Source organism: Polypterus senegalus, chromosome 6 (assembly GCF_016835505.1).
Source record: "Polypterus senegalus isolate Bchr_013 chromosome 6, ASM1683550v1, whole genome shotgun sequence".
Lineage (NCBI taxonomy): Eukaryota > Metazoa > Chordata > Cladistia > Polypteriformes > Polypteridae > Polypterus > Polypterus senegalus.
Window position 1 is genome coordinate 56,606,417 of NC_053159.1, and position 15,107 is coordinate 56,621,523.

Below are 15,107 nucleotides of genomic sequence, written 5' to 3' on the forward strand. Positions count from 1 at the left end.
GCCTTACACCCACTGCTGCCATAATCACTGCCTTCCAGTGACACAAAACTGGGCAGCTTAAATTTACAGATTGACATTTGTAGGATTAAATGTATATGAATACAGTGATCCCTTGCTGTATCGCGCTTTGACTTTCGCGGTTTTGCTCTATCGCGGATTTTATATGTAAGCATATGTAAATGTATATTGCGGATTTTTAAGCTGATGCGGATTTCTGCGGACAATGGGTCTTTTAATTTATGCTACACGCTTCCTCAGTTTGTTTGCCCAGTTGATTTCATACAAGGGACGCTATTGGCGGATGGCTTAGAAGCTACCCAATCAGAGCACGTATTACATATTAACTAAAACTCCTCAGTGCTATAAGATATGCCTCCTGCGAGGTGCTCGATTGTTTGCTTGTCTCTGCCTCTATCTCACCCTCTCTGATATTCTCTGCGCCTGACGGAGGGGATGTGAGCAGAGGTGCTGTTTGCACAGAAGCTGTTTGCCTAGTGGATACGCTCCTCTAAGAAATGCCGCTTTATCGAGGTGCGTCCAAAAGCACACTTATTGATTTTTTGATTGTTTGCTTTAATCTCGCGCTCTCTCTCTCTCTCTGACGTTCTCTGCGCTTGACGGAGGAGATGTGAGCAGAGAGGCTGTTTGCTTAGAAGATATGGACGCTCCTGTAAAAAATGCTGAAAGGCTACCTTCGCATTGATCCCTTCATTGCCGCTGCTTTATCGCGGTGCTTGCATACTTAAAAGCGCAACAGCCCTATTGATTTTTCATTCTTTACTTTACTCTCTCTCTCTCTGCGTTTGCACAGAAGCTGTTTGCTTAGAAGATAGGGACGCTCCTGTAAAAAATGCTGAAAGGCTACCTTCGCATTGATCCCTTCATTGCCGCTGCTTTATCGCGGTGCTTGCATAATTAAAAGCGCAACAGCCCTATTGATTTTTCATTGTTTACTTTACTCTCTCTCTGACATTCTCCGCTCCTTACGAGCACTTTGAAGAGGAAGATATGTTTGCATTCTTTTAATTGTGAGAAAGAACTGTCATCTCTGTCTTGTCATGGAGCACAGTTTAAACTTTTGACTAAAGGGTGTTATTTCATGTCTAGAGGGCTCTAATAATGTTAAAAAACGTATTTAGAAGGTCGTAAACAGGTTTTCTATGCTCTAACTGCGAAAATATTAGATTTATAAATAAAGAATCCTACTGCGTGGAAATTCATTTATCTGTCTGGAGCGGATTAACCGCGATAAACAAGGGTTTACTGTATAACTGTGCGGAGAATATTTATAAACAGTGTGGGAGAGTTTCTAAGGGCTTAAAATATATAAAAATAATCATACAAACGTATGGTTTCTACTTCGCGGATTTTAAGCCTATCGCAGGGGGTTCTGGAACGCAACCCCCGCGATCGAGGAGGGATTACTGTACAACATATCTTCAATACTTTTTAGTTGATTATCACTGTGCATGTCAGCCCCTTTATCATTAGCTGTTACTAGATGACTGGATCACACACTTGCATGATTTTGCAACAGCAGCAGCAGTTTTTTTTTTTTTTTTGGTCCAGAATGGGCCAATTTGTAATAAAATTTAGGTGAATTTTAAGGTGTGTGGGTTTTTTTTTTTACTGTAAATGTCTACAGCAAACAACATATCCTGCTCCAACGATAGGTGCTTATAATGAATGCCTTTAATATTGCATTCAAAAATCTCAAATGATGTTATTTGTTTTGTTATTTTCTCCCAGCCATATTGATCTCTGATTCCATCTCAGGCAAAAAAAAATTGTAGACAGAATTTTGACACCTGCAGGCCTTAAACGATATGAAAAATTAGAAAACAAGATTCTACTGTGCTCTGACAGGCGTGATGATTAAATCATGTGGGCTTAATAAGAACAGGACTCTTAGACTTGAATTAGTGTGCTGACCCCACCTAACTGTATTGAGGGAAACAAAGAAAAACAAGCATGTAATGTCAAGGTTAGGGGCCGTGAGACTTGAATAGCCCATGCATAAGAACTGTAAATCCATAATGAGAAGAGCAAGAGCTAGTAATAAGAGTATGGACAGGCACAAAACAACAGAGACAGCATCTGAGATTAAGAACAATATATACATTATCTAAACCAGTTTATCCAGTGGAGGATCACAGGAAACCTGGAGCCTACCCCAGCAGGTTTGGATGCAAGGCTGGAAAATCTCTGGTATGCAATATTTATGATATGGCTGATGTTAAAAACAAAAAGAATATGATATTTCATCTATTTTAAGAGAGAGAGAAACATTGAAAAAGGGGGACATATTTTGAAAAATAATTCTGCTACTGGATTATTTTCACAATATCAGGTATTTTGAGCTGTAAATATTAACTAAAAAAGATTAATGAATAAATATAGCATAAATACAAAAACACATTAATATGTTTGGCTTTTCATCACTTGGCAGACTCTCTTCGCCTACCTATCTATAGTTCTGTAAAGACGTTGCCAACTCAGGAATTTTAAAAGGTTTGCATCGCTTCGTCGTTAAACGAAGTTTTTAAAGCAAAAGTGATTGGTTAGCAACAATATGCTGATCTTGTATGATGACCTTGTCACTCTCTCGATCAGTGGCGTTTTATTTTCAAAAATCGGGAGTGGTCTCCCCTAGACTTTCTCGTATACTCAGATATGGGGATGGATATTTTAGGAGTAAACTGCAAGACAATGATTGTATTATGTACATTAAAGAACCATCAACAACAAATTAAATCAAATTAATAATATATTGAACAATTATTATAAAAGTAAAGTTGAATAAATCAGACTCAGCAGCTGCATAAATTAAACAAAAATCGAGTATGTGTCCAGGTAAAGTACAATTTCCGGTTGATGGATTTGGTCCAAAAGTTAATACAGATCTACAATTTTGGAGTAACAAACACAAGCCAAATTTCATCCATCAGTCTAGTTGCGTTATTGAGTTATCGTGTTTATATATATATATACACACACACACACACACACACGGATAATTCCAAAAACTGTATTTTCGGACTTGGGAGATCTAAAATGTCAAGATTCATCAAAATCTCAAGGTTGAATTTTTTTCTTGATTACTATACTTTCTCTATACTTTGTATACTTTGTGTGCAAAGTGGCAGGTGAATTATTGTCAACTAGAAGCAGGCACCTGATAAATAAATTGAAACGTTACTCACTCGTGATTTTTCTGTCCATATGGAGTAGTTGACCAGCACATTCCGATTTCAGGCGTTTGAATTACATCTTGAGATACAAGTGCAAAGAAAGGCAGCACATAATTCGCTTTCTAGTCTACACATTTTACGCACGAACTCAGCTTGGTCTGTCACCACAAATGCTGTGTGAATACCCACCCTTCGTCACCAGCCGCTGTTCACTGGATGAATATGTGTAGGCAGCTTGTGGTGGATGACTTTCAGTTTTAGAGTTAAATGTTATAAGGATTAAAAACTAAGAGCAAGAATATTCATTCAAAAACGAAAACTAAAATTATTTTATTAAATTATTTTTATTTCAGTTAGTCTTTCCAGCTACTTTAATAGTTTCGGTTAGCTTTAGTTTTTCATTTCGGTTTTGTTACTTATTTTATTTCAGCTTACGAAAATTTTTTAATAATAATTTCAGTTTTAATTTTAGTTTTTGTTTACCATAGTAACCTTGCTTGGAGACACAACAATCTTCTCATAACATGACAGCACCTTGCAACCTACAAAATGGAAATGATATCAGTCATAAATTTCTTTGCAAAATGCTTTAAAAAGTTCAAAAAACATATGAAAAGTCTGTGAAAAACACTCAAAAGAGCCTGTAAAACATTTGAAAAAATACTTGGTAAAAGCCATTAAGAAATTTGGCAAGCATTAAACCAAGGCTGGAAGTTTACAATGTTTAAGCATGAATAGTCCTTAAAGGTGTAAATAGAAGATATAATAATGAGTACATTATGAACCGAAAGTGTGGTTATTTTAGGAGATGTTTTGGATTATTTGTGCCACCACTGTAGGCATAGAAATTATGCATATGGTTGGCCATAGTTCTCTGTGAGATTTTATATTTAATGGAATAAAACAACTAAGAAACTTTAATTAGTACTTCACAGAAAATCATAATAGTCATATGAAAATTATTTGCTATACTATTGGAAGTACACAGTTTATGAATTTAAAATGAACATTAAAACAAATTGTGATGTCTTCTAAAGAATTTGAAGAAACGTAACATTTTTGCACTGGAGTCATGTTTATTGCTGAATTACTCTACCATTTCAGGAGAATGAACAGAGTTTCTTCTTTCCCCAGATATATATCTGGATAAATTGCGACAGTATACTGTCAGCTTGGGTGTATAAATGAATCTGCCCTGAAATGGTGTCTCATTGAGGCTTTTGAGCATTGTCTTCAGCACACCATGACCCATATCAAAAAATACCTGGGCTTTTGAGAAGAGAAGAGAAAATGTGCTGCTTATGAGAAGGCACTGTTGTTTTCTAGGAAGATATATGATTTACTTTTATAATATCTTTAGCTAAAGAAAAATGATTGAGCAAAGTACAGCTCCAGTACAGCAACAAAAATTTGTCATTACAAAATTTTACAATATATTTACAATTCTTTAACCAATTAAGCAACATGGCTACTGGCCACCAACTGAAAACTGAACTTTATGTGGTGTCTCACTGGTTCTTCATAGCACAATCTCACTAACTAATATTTGTTTGGCCAATTAGACAAAAAAATGTTGAATAGAGAGAAATAAAATTCTAAATGCCTATTTGTACACAACATTCAGATATGAACTTGTGATCTCTTTGTTGCATATTATAAACGTTTTGTCTCTTTTGCTTTACACCCTCTCCCACCATAATCTATCATCTATAGGGGAGAGTGAAAGCTTTACATTTTTTTTAAATTTCAGTCTTCTGTTTTCAACAGATCTCGATATTTTAGGGTGCCCTGAAACCAAAAACACTGATATCTGGATGATGGGTGTGTGTATGTCACAATTTCTTGAGGACAGTCTAGAGCTAAAATGGCTGGACAGAAAAATACCAAACTCAAAACCTAAGCCTGTGTGAGAAGACAATGTTCTGATTAGTTTTGGAGGCAAATCATGCAAGAGAGAGATTCTTTTGCTATCGTAATGACCTATTTTATGATCAGAAAGATCAGCATCAGAGTGATAATTAATTACTGAAATGTTATAGAATAGTTTGGGTAACTTGGTTCCTAGGGCACAAAGCCTGCTAACGCTCGTGTCCAAATTTTTAAGAAAGCAACAGCTGGACCTAACAATGCATTTAGGGGGTTTGGGAATGCTGTTCTTCACTGATGTCCACTTTGAAGCACCTGGGAGGAATATGAATGAATAAAGATGTAACAGTTTCAGTTCAGTATCATTTGGGCAATAACAGTACTTTAGCTTTGTTTTTTTTAACAGACTGGTTTGAAATGAGTCCAAAAAACAGATGCTGTGTTCAATTTTAGAGTTATTATACAATAATATTTCTTGCTGTGTGATGAATTGAAATTTACCAAGGTGGTGTACTCATGAGATGACATTTTTGAGTTCAGTAGTAGTAGACCTGTTTACTCTACAATATTATGCTTTTTTGTTTTTTATAAAAATAAGTATATTAAGTCATTGCTACTAATATTAGGTAAAATTTTGCTAGGTAGTGTGTACAGTTAATGAAATTCAAGAATCATTAATATTTTAATCCTTTAATTCATAGCAGTATTGTAATCAGATCTTATACAGGGTTTTTATTCTCTTGACTATGTACTGCCTAACTAGACTAGCTATCTTGGATCTTTACTGTCCTCCACTTATCCTTTCAGCTTTGGCATTCCAATTTAAGAGTAAATGTGCTGTTGTCACTCTCTTTTTACTTTAATTACCTTTTCTTTGAGATGAATTGCTTTATGAGAAGCTTTTTTCACATACTGCACACATGTTAGTTGTTTTTTAAGTTAAAAAGTATAAGAACTTAAGTCTTTATACTTTTGAATGCTTTGCTTTACAGCCCAACAAAAATAGAAAACAATTAAATATAATGGAATTTTGGCCAGGGTTAGTCATTATTTCATTAATGATCAATTTTCTCCAGATATAGTTGTTATTTTCATAGTGATAATGTTTCCTTTTTTTAAACATCTCAGATTCCAATCCATGTTTGTGGAGTTGCAAGTGACATGCCTGTATGGGTGACAAGACCAAACATTGACTTCAAGATCTGCATGTATGACAGACTCTATCAGGACAGCATTTCTGTGCGTAGCAGGTACTTAAACTGTATTTTTGTTGCAACCTCTCAGCAAGGCTTTTAATCATATAATACATTCCTTATAACATTAATATTCTCCTGTGGTCAATATTTAATTTTTGTTTCTTAAAGACAGTAGTCATTCATTTCAGGACAATTTAGATTTTAGTTTTTTTTCAGGCAACTTAATTTTCATGGTAAAAGATATGTGTATTTATTTTTAAATAAGAAAGATAGGTCAATGATAGTGAGTGCAGATCTTCTAGATTACCCATCAATCAGTCTGATTTTATATTGAACTTATCTAAATTTTTTATATTTTATCATGTTCCAGCTGAAAACACTAAGCCTAAGTTAGCTATGATTACTGCTCAAAGTGATACTTGAAACAATCTATTTTTTACGTCACAAGGCCCCAAAAAAAAATGACAGCAAGGAAACTGTACATTGTCATAAATGATAAACATGCTTTTGAAAAGTTAAATTATAAAAGTATAGGAATATCGGGTAGTATTTTCAGATATTATCTGTAGCTATTAGGTAAATCTAATTTTATGAATATGATCCATAGTTCACAGCATACTCCTTCCCAAGTTTTTATCTAAGTAAATTTAGAACCCAACATTGTAAAACAAATGCAATATTGCTAATTGATCCCATACGTGACTACATATTTTAAACATTAATTTTTATAACTTTTAGTTATTTAAGGTATTGTTAGTTATTGAAAACTACATTGCATTTAACTAACTACAGTTCTCCGCTTCATTAAAGTTGTCCTTATATTAGAAAATGCAAGATTAAACATGGATGACCAGCTGTACTTAAATATATTAAAATGTTTTTGTTTTGATAGCTTGGGTTTAATACTGCTCTTTGGTTAGCTCTATTGAGTGGTGTCTAAGTAATAAGTCTGGGATGCTTTTACCAAAAGCATTGCAGTGCTAAGTATATTGTAAACTCCATTTTAAGATTGATTATTAATTTTTGAGTATTTCTCAAACACTATTGTAACTAAAGTAGCATGTGTGGAAGCTCAGCCCTGGAACACAGACAGGCACACACCAATGGTTCCTAAAAGAACACATTTATTTACAATTTACATATAGTGTCCCTACACCAAACACCCTCTTCACAGGCCCTCCAATGGTCCTGCACCGCCTCCATCTCCTCTCCACCGAGCTCTGTCCTCTTCCTCCCGACTCTGGCTGTCGACTAGAAGGAGGCAGCCCCTTTTATTCTCACCCAGACGTGCTCTAGGTGCTTTCTGATTGACTTCCTGAGGCACTTCCTGGTGTGGTGGAAGTGCCACATGAGCACCCGGAAGCCCTCCGGGTGTCCCCGGTATTCCTTCCGCCAGCATCTGTGAGTGTGGCGGAAGTGCTGACGCCTGAGGCCGCACAACCGTCCGGGTGCCCACTGGCGGTGGCCACAGGCCTTTATAGGATTGAGCTTCTATACTTGAACTCCGTGGCCCCCATACCAGGTGAGGCAGCTGCCCTGTCATGGTCCAGGGAAGGCATAGTCCCTCTCATGGTCCGTCCAGGCATGGCGACTGGGCTCAACCACCAGCCGACCACCACACATGTTAAATCCTTCGTAATCCATGTACTCGACATCCCACTCATTAATCACTAAGTGCTTGTTAAGCCAGCTACATCTTGTGCCAACCATAGCCACAGGCAGTGGTCACCACACCAAATGTATTAAATTCTTTTTATGTTAGTTCTTTGAACATTTAGAATACTACAGTTTATACTTAAAAATGCATTGACTAATTTTATATATTAATTATTGAAGTTATTTAAATTATTTACATGGGTAATGATTACAAATTTATATGCTCATGATATTTCCATGTCTTTTAAAAGTTTTGAAAAATTGGTGTTGTAAGATTGCAACTAGTTATACAGTAATCCCTCCTTGATCGCGGGGGTTGCGTTCCAGAACCCCCGCAATAGGTGAAAATCCGCGAAGTAGAAACCATATGTTTGTATGGTTATTTTTATATATTTTAAGTCTTTAGAAACTCTCCCACACTGTTTATAAATATTCTCCGCACAGTTATACAGTAAACCCTCGTTTATCGCGGTTAATCCGCTCCAGACAGATAAATGAATTTCCACGAAGTAGGATTCTTTATTTATAAATCTAATATTTTTGCAGTTAGAGCATAGAAAACCTGTTTACAACCTTCTAAATACATTTTTTAACATTATTAGAGCCCTCTAGACATGAAATAACACCCTTTAGTCAAAAGTTTAAACTGTGCTCCATGACAAGACAGAGATGACAGTTCTTTCTTACAATTAAAAGAATGCAAACATATCTTCGTATTCAAAGGACTGCGCGCGTCAGGAGCAGAGAATGTCAGAGACAGAGAGCGCGCGAGAAAAGTAAACAAGCAAAAATCAATAGGGCTGTTGGGCTTTTAAGTATGGGAAGCACCGCAATAAAGCAGTCGCAATATCTTCTAAGCAAACAGCCTCTGTGCAAACAGCCCCTCTGCTCACACCCCCTCTGTCAGGAGCAGAGAATGTCAGAGAAAGTGAGAGGCCGAGAAAAGCAAACAATCAAAAATCAATACGGGCTGTTAGAGCTTTGAAGTGTGCGAAGCACCACGTGGGAAGCATATCTTATATCATTGAGGAGTGTTATTTAATACGTAATACGTGCTCTGATTGGGTAGCGTCTCAGCCATCCGCCAATAGCGTCCCTTGTATGAAATCAACTGGGCAAACAAACTAAGGAAGCATGTGCCATGAATTAAAAGACCCATTGTCCGCAGAAATCCGCGAACCAGCGTAAAATCCTGATATATATTTAGATATGCTTACATTTAAAATCCGCGATGGAGTGAAGCCGCAAAAGTCGAAGCACGATATAGCGAGGGATCACTGTACTTTTATAATGATGTTTTTTGTGTTGATAAAGGTTATGTGGAGAATTGAGAAGGAACTGGGGGTTGGTAGGCTTGAGCTACAATAAAGAAAGCCTACCATTTAATTCTGTGTCTCTGTCCACCTCCTCACAATCTCAACAATTACACATTATTTAAATTAAACTAATGGTTTATAACTGATACCCATTCATATACACTGCCTCTTGGGGCCCAGATACACATGGTGTAATGGTTCTCTGCAATGAACATACAGGTGATTGTGCAGTCATCAATATCTTTTTATATGCAAGCTGTCCCCTCAGTATTTGAGAATTGAACACATAATAGAATTTATTTATTTAATTTAAGCATACACAAAACAAGTATAAATTGCCACTAGGTGTTCTAAGTGTTGTCTGTGGGTCTAAAAGAGAGCAAAATAGGTTATGAGGTGTAGGCTTATTCTCTTCATCTCAATGATGGGTGTGTGTGTGTGTCTGTGTGTCATAGTTTCTTGAGGGCAGTCTAGAGCTAAAATGGCTTGAAGGAAAAATACCAAACTTGAAACTTCAGCGTGTTATAAGATGATGATGTGCTGATTAGTTTTTGAACCAAATCGTGCAAGAGAAAGTGGGACTCTAGACGAACCTTCAAATACTGTAAATCTGCAATTAATTATGAATTCTTCTCACCAATTTCTATCATAGTGATCTATTTTATGACTAGATAGATCAGCATCAGTGGTAAATAAAAGCTGAAATGTTATAGAATAGTTTGGGTAACTTGCTTCCTAGGGCGCAAAGCGTACTGACGCTCATGTACGAATTTTTTAGAAATGTTTGTGTTAATTTCAGAAACCGCAAGTGTCTGATAAATTTTGTTGTATTGTGCTATTAAATTATGATGCTATGTTTACTTCATATTTTAACAATTTCACTGAAGGACTAAAGCGTCACTTTACAATAGCTATGCTAATAAACTTTTTCAATAGAAATATGATTTTTTTTGTAGGTGACTTTAGGGGTGGAGTTAACTAAGTAGTGGCTGCCTAAAAGGGGCTGTGGGAAAATGTAGGTCATAAGTTGCATACATCCATCTTAAAGTTACTCATTAATTGCTTAATTTCATTGTTTTTGAGAAATGCTGCCCGGTCCTAATGGAAGCATGATTGCTTCTCATAGTTGTAAAGCTTGTTACAGATTGATTGATTAGTATGTCAGGATCTATGCTGTTCATTTAATTTAATGAGAACGTTAGAAAAAACTTGACCAGACCATTCAGTCCAACAAAGCTCGCCAAACCTCTCCACCTAATTCTTTCAAAATAAAATCAAGATGAATTTTAAATATTCCTTGAGTCCTTCAGTCTTCCACACTACTTAGTAATATATTCCACGAGTCTATATTTCTCTTTGTGAAGAAAAACTGCCAACTGTTTGCGTCTCTTTCAGGGGTGGAGGTCAACTTGTTCTCAATCCTACTTTTTGTAAAAATTGATTGATTTGTATGGATTACAATAAAATTAATATAAAAAAAAAAGAAAAACTTCCAATTTATCCTTAAGTTTCCAACTGTGCCCCCATGTTATTATTGAACTGGGTTTGAAGTAACAGCCCTGGTCCTCTGTGCTAATTCCTTTTATAATGTTAAAAATTTCAAGCATGAAATCTCATAATCTCTGTTTGTTTAAACCTGGAGTGGGTAACATCGGTCCTGAAGGACCTCAGTGGCTGCAGGTTTTTGTTCCAGCCCTGTTTCTTAATGAGAACTAATTGCAGATGATGCACTTATTGCTCAAGTGTCATTTTAATTCTTTATTTTAGTGGCCTCATTTGTTAAGATTCTCCATCTTTAATTGCCAAAACTGCATTCAGCCTGCATTCATTTTAATGGCTCCTTATTAGAAATAAGATGCAAATGACAAAGGAGCCAGCAGTTCTCCGTCTAACTTGTTTCCATACATTTGTCAGGATTTATCGTGCACTTTATGGTTTAACTAGCAAAATACCCGCGCTTCGCAGCGGCAAAGTACTGCCTTGAAATATTTATTAAGAAGAAAATTGAACCTTTTTAAACTGAGGGAAAATATACCAATAATTATTTGTTAAGGATCTCTTTGTATACCACATTGTCAGCTCGGCCCTCCAGTTGTAATATGACCAAGCTGTGCACTGAGCTTACTCTTGAGCATGCAACGTACAGTTGGCCATGTGAAATGTAATCTTGTTTCAAATCTCACAGGTTGGATTGCTGCTGTCATAATCGGTTTGAGTTTCATGGTTTGTTTCAATTACGACAGTATTTGCAGGACTTGTGTTGAAGTGACATTCGGCATCTGTCAAGCGTTGTAAGCATACAACTGGTTTCATTGATAACTTCACATCCAGCTTTTGAGAGTTTAAACATTCATAAACATCAAAGTGTCCATTACTGAAATCGTCACCTGTGAATCTAAGATGTTTAAGAGGCATTGGCGGTTGTCCAAAGGTGTAAAATATTTGGCTATTTCGGTACACTTGAAAGCAACAACCAAACAATTCAGTGGCAGCCATCAACTCACATGCAGAACCATAGGTGAAGGGCTTAAGCATTCCACTCTTATAGTGCTCCTGTGTAGTATAATTATCTCCTGTACCGTCATCAGCCCACATCTTGAACCTGACCCAGTCATTCAATACATGACACAATGTTCCTCCGAATATCAAGAGTGAGCCTGATATGGCCGTGCAATATGTAACAAAGAGAATGGAAAAGGCAGGTGCCCACTCCAGGCATGGAAACCACTCTGTAAGTGACAGTTCTTTGATCGATGGTGATCACCTCAATAGACATGATAATATGGGTATGGTTTGGAACGATAAAGGAAACCTAAACAATGTAAAGTAAGTCTAAAATACCTACACAATAACTATAATCGTAATAAACGAACAAAAAAACATAGGAGAAGCCGTGGATTAAATTAAAAGGCTGTAGTTATCAGCATGGAGACGTGAATCCGTGGCAAAGCAAGGAAGAGATTGTAGAGACTGGAGTGACGGACGGCCTTATATAGGCAGGCAGCCAACAACGTGGAAGGCGTTTGGATGGGGGACCCAATGCCACCTCACACGGTGACCGAGCTGCAGGCTATGGACGTATATATGTACATAAGTAGGATTCAGTTAACGTTGGGAAGCCGCATGCCAAATTTTGTAAAGATGGGGCAATAAATAAGAAAGTTCAACATTGTGGACGTTGTCGACCGTTTTGGCTGTTACGGGTAGAATTTCGAAATTAAACCTGCTTACCTTTTGTAAGTAAGCTGTAAGGAATGAGCCTGCCAAATTTCAGCCTTCTACCTACACGGGAAGTTGGAGAATTAATGACGTTGGAAAGTTCAATATGGCAGCCGACAGTGGCGTCATACCACCGAAATAAGTAAGTACATCGGTTTCGGTTAGCGCAGGGAAACCGCCTACCAAATTTTGTCAAGATGGGGTCAGCCTTCTACCCACATGGGAAGTTGGAGAATTAGTGACGTTGGAAAGTTAGAATTTCTGAATGAAACCTGCTTAACTTTTGCAAGTTACCTGTAAGGAATAAGCCTGCCAAATTTCAGCCTTCTACCTACACGGGAAGTTGGAGAATTAGTGATGAGTCTGTGAGTGAGTGAGTCAGTCAGTCAGTCAGTGAGTGAGTGAGTGAGGGCTTTGCCTTTTATTAGAATAGACTAGCAAAATACCCGCGCTTCGCAGAGGAGAAGTAGTGTGTTAAAGAAGCAATGAAAAGAAAAGGAAACATTTTGAAAATAACGTAACATGATTGTCAATGTAATTGTTTTGTCACTGTTGTGAGTGATGAGTGTTGTCATATATATATATATATATATATATATATATATATATATATATTTACACACACACATAAACATATATATATGCATATCTATACATATACACATATATACATACATATATATCTACATATATACACATACATATACACACACACATATATAAACATATATACATATACATACATATCTACATATATACACACACAGCTATTTCGTATCAGTGCAATACGCTGCATTTGTTAAAACGGATGACTCCCGCTCTTATGTTCAAGTCTGCGTGGATATTATGAACTATCGTATTTGTTCAAGTTCTATTTAAATTTTAAATAGAAGGAATTTTTATTTAGTCGACAGAAATATCTTTGGTAGGAATGGTAAAAACAGACAGGAATATTATTCGTGAATAAATCAACTCAAACCTTAAACAACTTATAAAAAATAAACTTAGATTTTAAATATCCCAAAAGATTTTGCTCTCCATAAAAATATATCCTGTCAAAATTATACAAATTCAAATATGAACATGCTGCATAACAAAACCTGGAAATATAAATAAAATGTGTTCCTTTCAGCAATAACAAATCAAATCATTCAGTTGTCTTTGCTCATATGTCATTTTAGAGCTGGACACCTGGCATCTTTTTTTGGCCACAGGTTCGTTTCTGTTTGGTGTGAGGTTCTGTGTTGTGGAGATTCTCAGGATGGATTGCAGGTGCTCATCAGTGAGGCGACTCCTGTGTGCTGTTTTGTTAGTCTTTATCACTGAGAAGAGCTTCTCACACAGATATGTGCTACCAAACATGCACAAGGTTCGAGCCGCATGTAGACGGACTTTTTTTGTTCTTCAAAGTCACCAAAGCGCCGTGCAAACTCAGTGCGCAGTGCGCTCAGTTTATCAGCAAAGTGCGTATTTGGGAACACCGTAGTGACGACTTGGTTTAACATTACTTGGCAACAGGGAAAGTGGGGCAAGGTGCACTTGGTGCATTTGTGTCTCCCATAAAAGCAGCTTCTCTTGAAATCACTTTGTGATTGTGCACGGGTTAAAACGTCCGCTGAAGTGTCAGATTCTTATTTAATTATGCTGCTTTCTGTATCTTCTGCATTGCATTCAGGTTACCCTGATGTTTTATCTCATAGTGCCGTCTTAGATTAAATTCTGTAATTACAGCCACATTAGCTCCACAAATGAGACACACGGGTTCAGTAAACATATACTCAGCCTCCCATCGGTTTTAAAGGCTCTATTTTCAGAATCAACTTTTCTCTTCAGCATCGTGTGAGCTAGCCGCAATAACTTGTTCGGCAAGGCGCCTGAAGCGCTGCATTATGGGATCTGTAGTTTATTGTGTTACCAGCGCTTCATATACCCGGGCTTTAATAACAATAATACAGTATATAAAATGATCTCGGGGCGGATATAATTACACGCCGGGCGGATGTGGCCTGGCCCTTGAGTTTGACACATATGGACTAAATAGAACTTGAAAAGATATATTTTTTCAAATGTGATCGCAATTCAGATAGAGTTGGCGCACTACAGCCTGCATGCCTCAATGAGTCATCCTCCCCTCGCTCTTACTTTTTTACAGTTCATCTAATGAATACACTGAGTATGGCTTTACCAAAACAATCATTGATGGCGAATAAAGTATCCATTATTCGAGTATGTAGAGCGGGATATATATATATATACATATATATATACCCGCGTATCGCAGCGGAGAAGTAGTGTGTTAAAAAAGGTAGAAAAAGAAAAGGGAACATTTTAAAAATAACGTAACATGACTTTCAATATGCAGTATTTGTTTTGTGAGTGTTACTGAGTTTTGCTGTCATCAAGGATTTGATTATCATTATTTCTTTCAATCAGGTTCGTATTTGTAGGATGTGTTGTGTTCAAGTTACATTCCCTGTTTGTCAATCGTTGTAAAGATGACAGGTTTCATTCATTGATTCGTTTCTTACTGCATCAATAAACAGCTCATCTTCCTCTTTATCTGAGACCTGACACACTGCATGCACGGGTTTTTTTTACACTGTCTTCCTTTAGCGGGACATTGACTTTTTCCACCGTGTGCTTTGTTTCCGCAGTAGCTGCAT

General features: G+C 36.9%; 1 protein-coding gene across 1 annotated transcript in view; it reads left to right on the forward strand.

Moving 5' to 3' along the window:
* Positions 1 to 15,107, forward strand: part of cfap74 (cilia and flagella associated protein 74) — a 495,984-nt gene that overhangs the window by 238,909 nt on the left and 241,968 nt on the right. Inside the window, exon 15 of the mRNA XM_039755043.1 lies at positions 6,186 to 6,307. Coding sequence (XP_039610977.1) covers positions 6,186 to 6,307 — 122 coding nt within the window. The remainder of the gene's footprint in view (positions 1 to 6,185; positions 6,308 to 15,107) is intronic.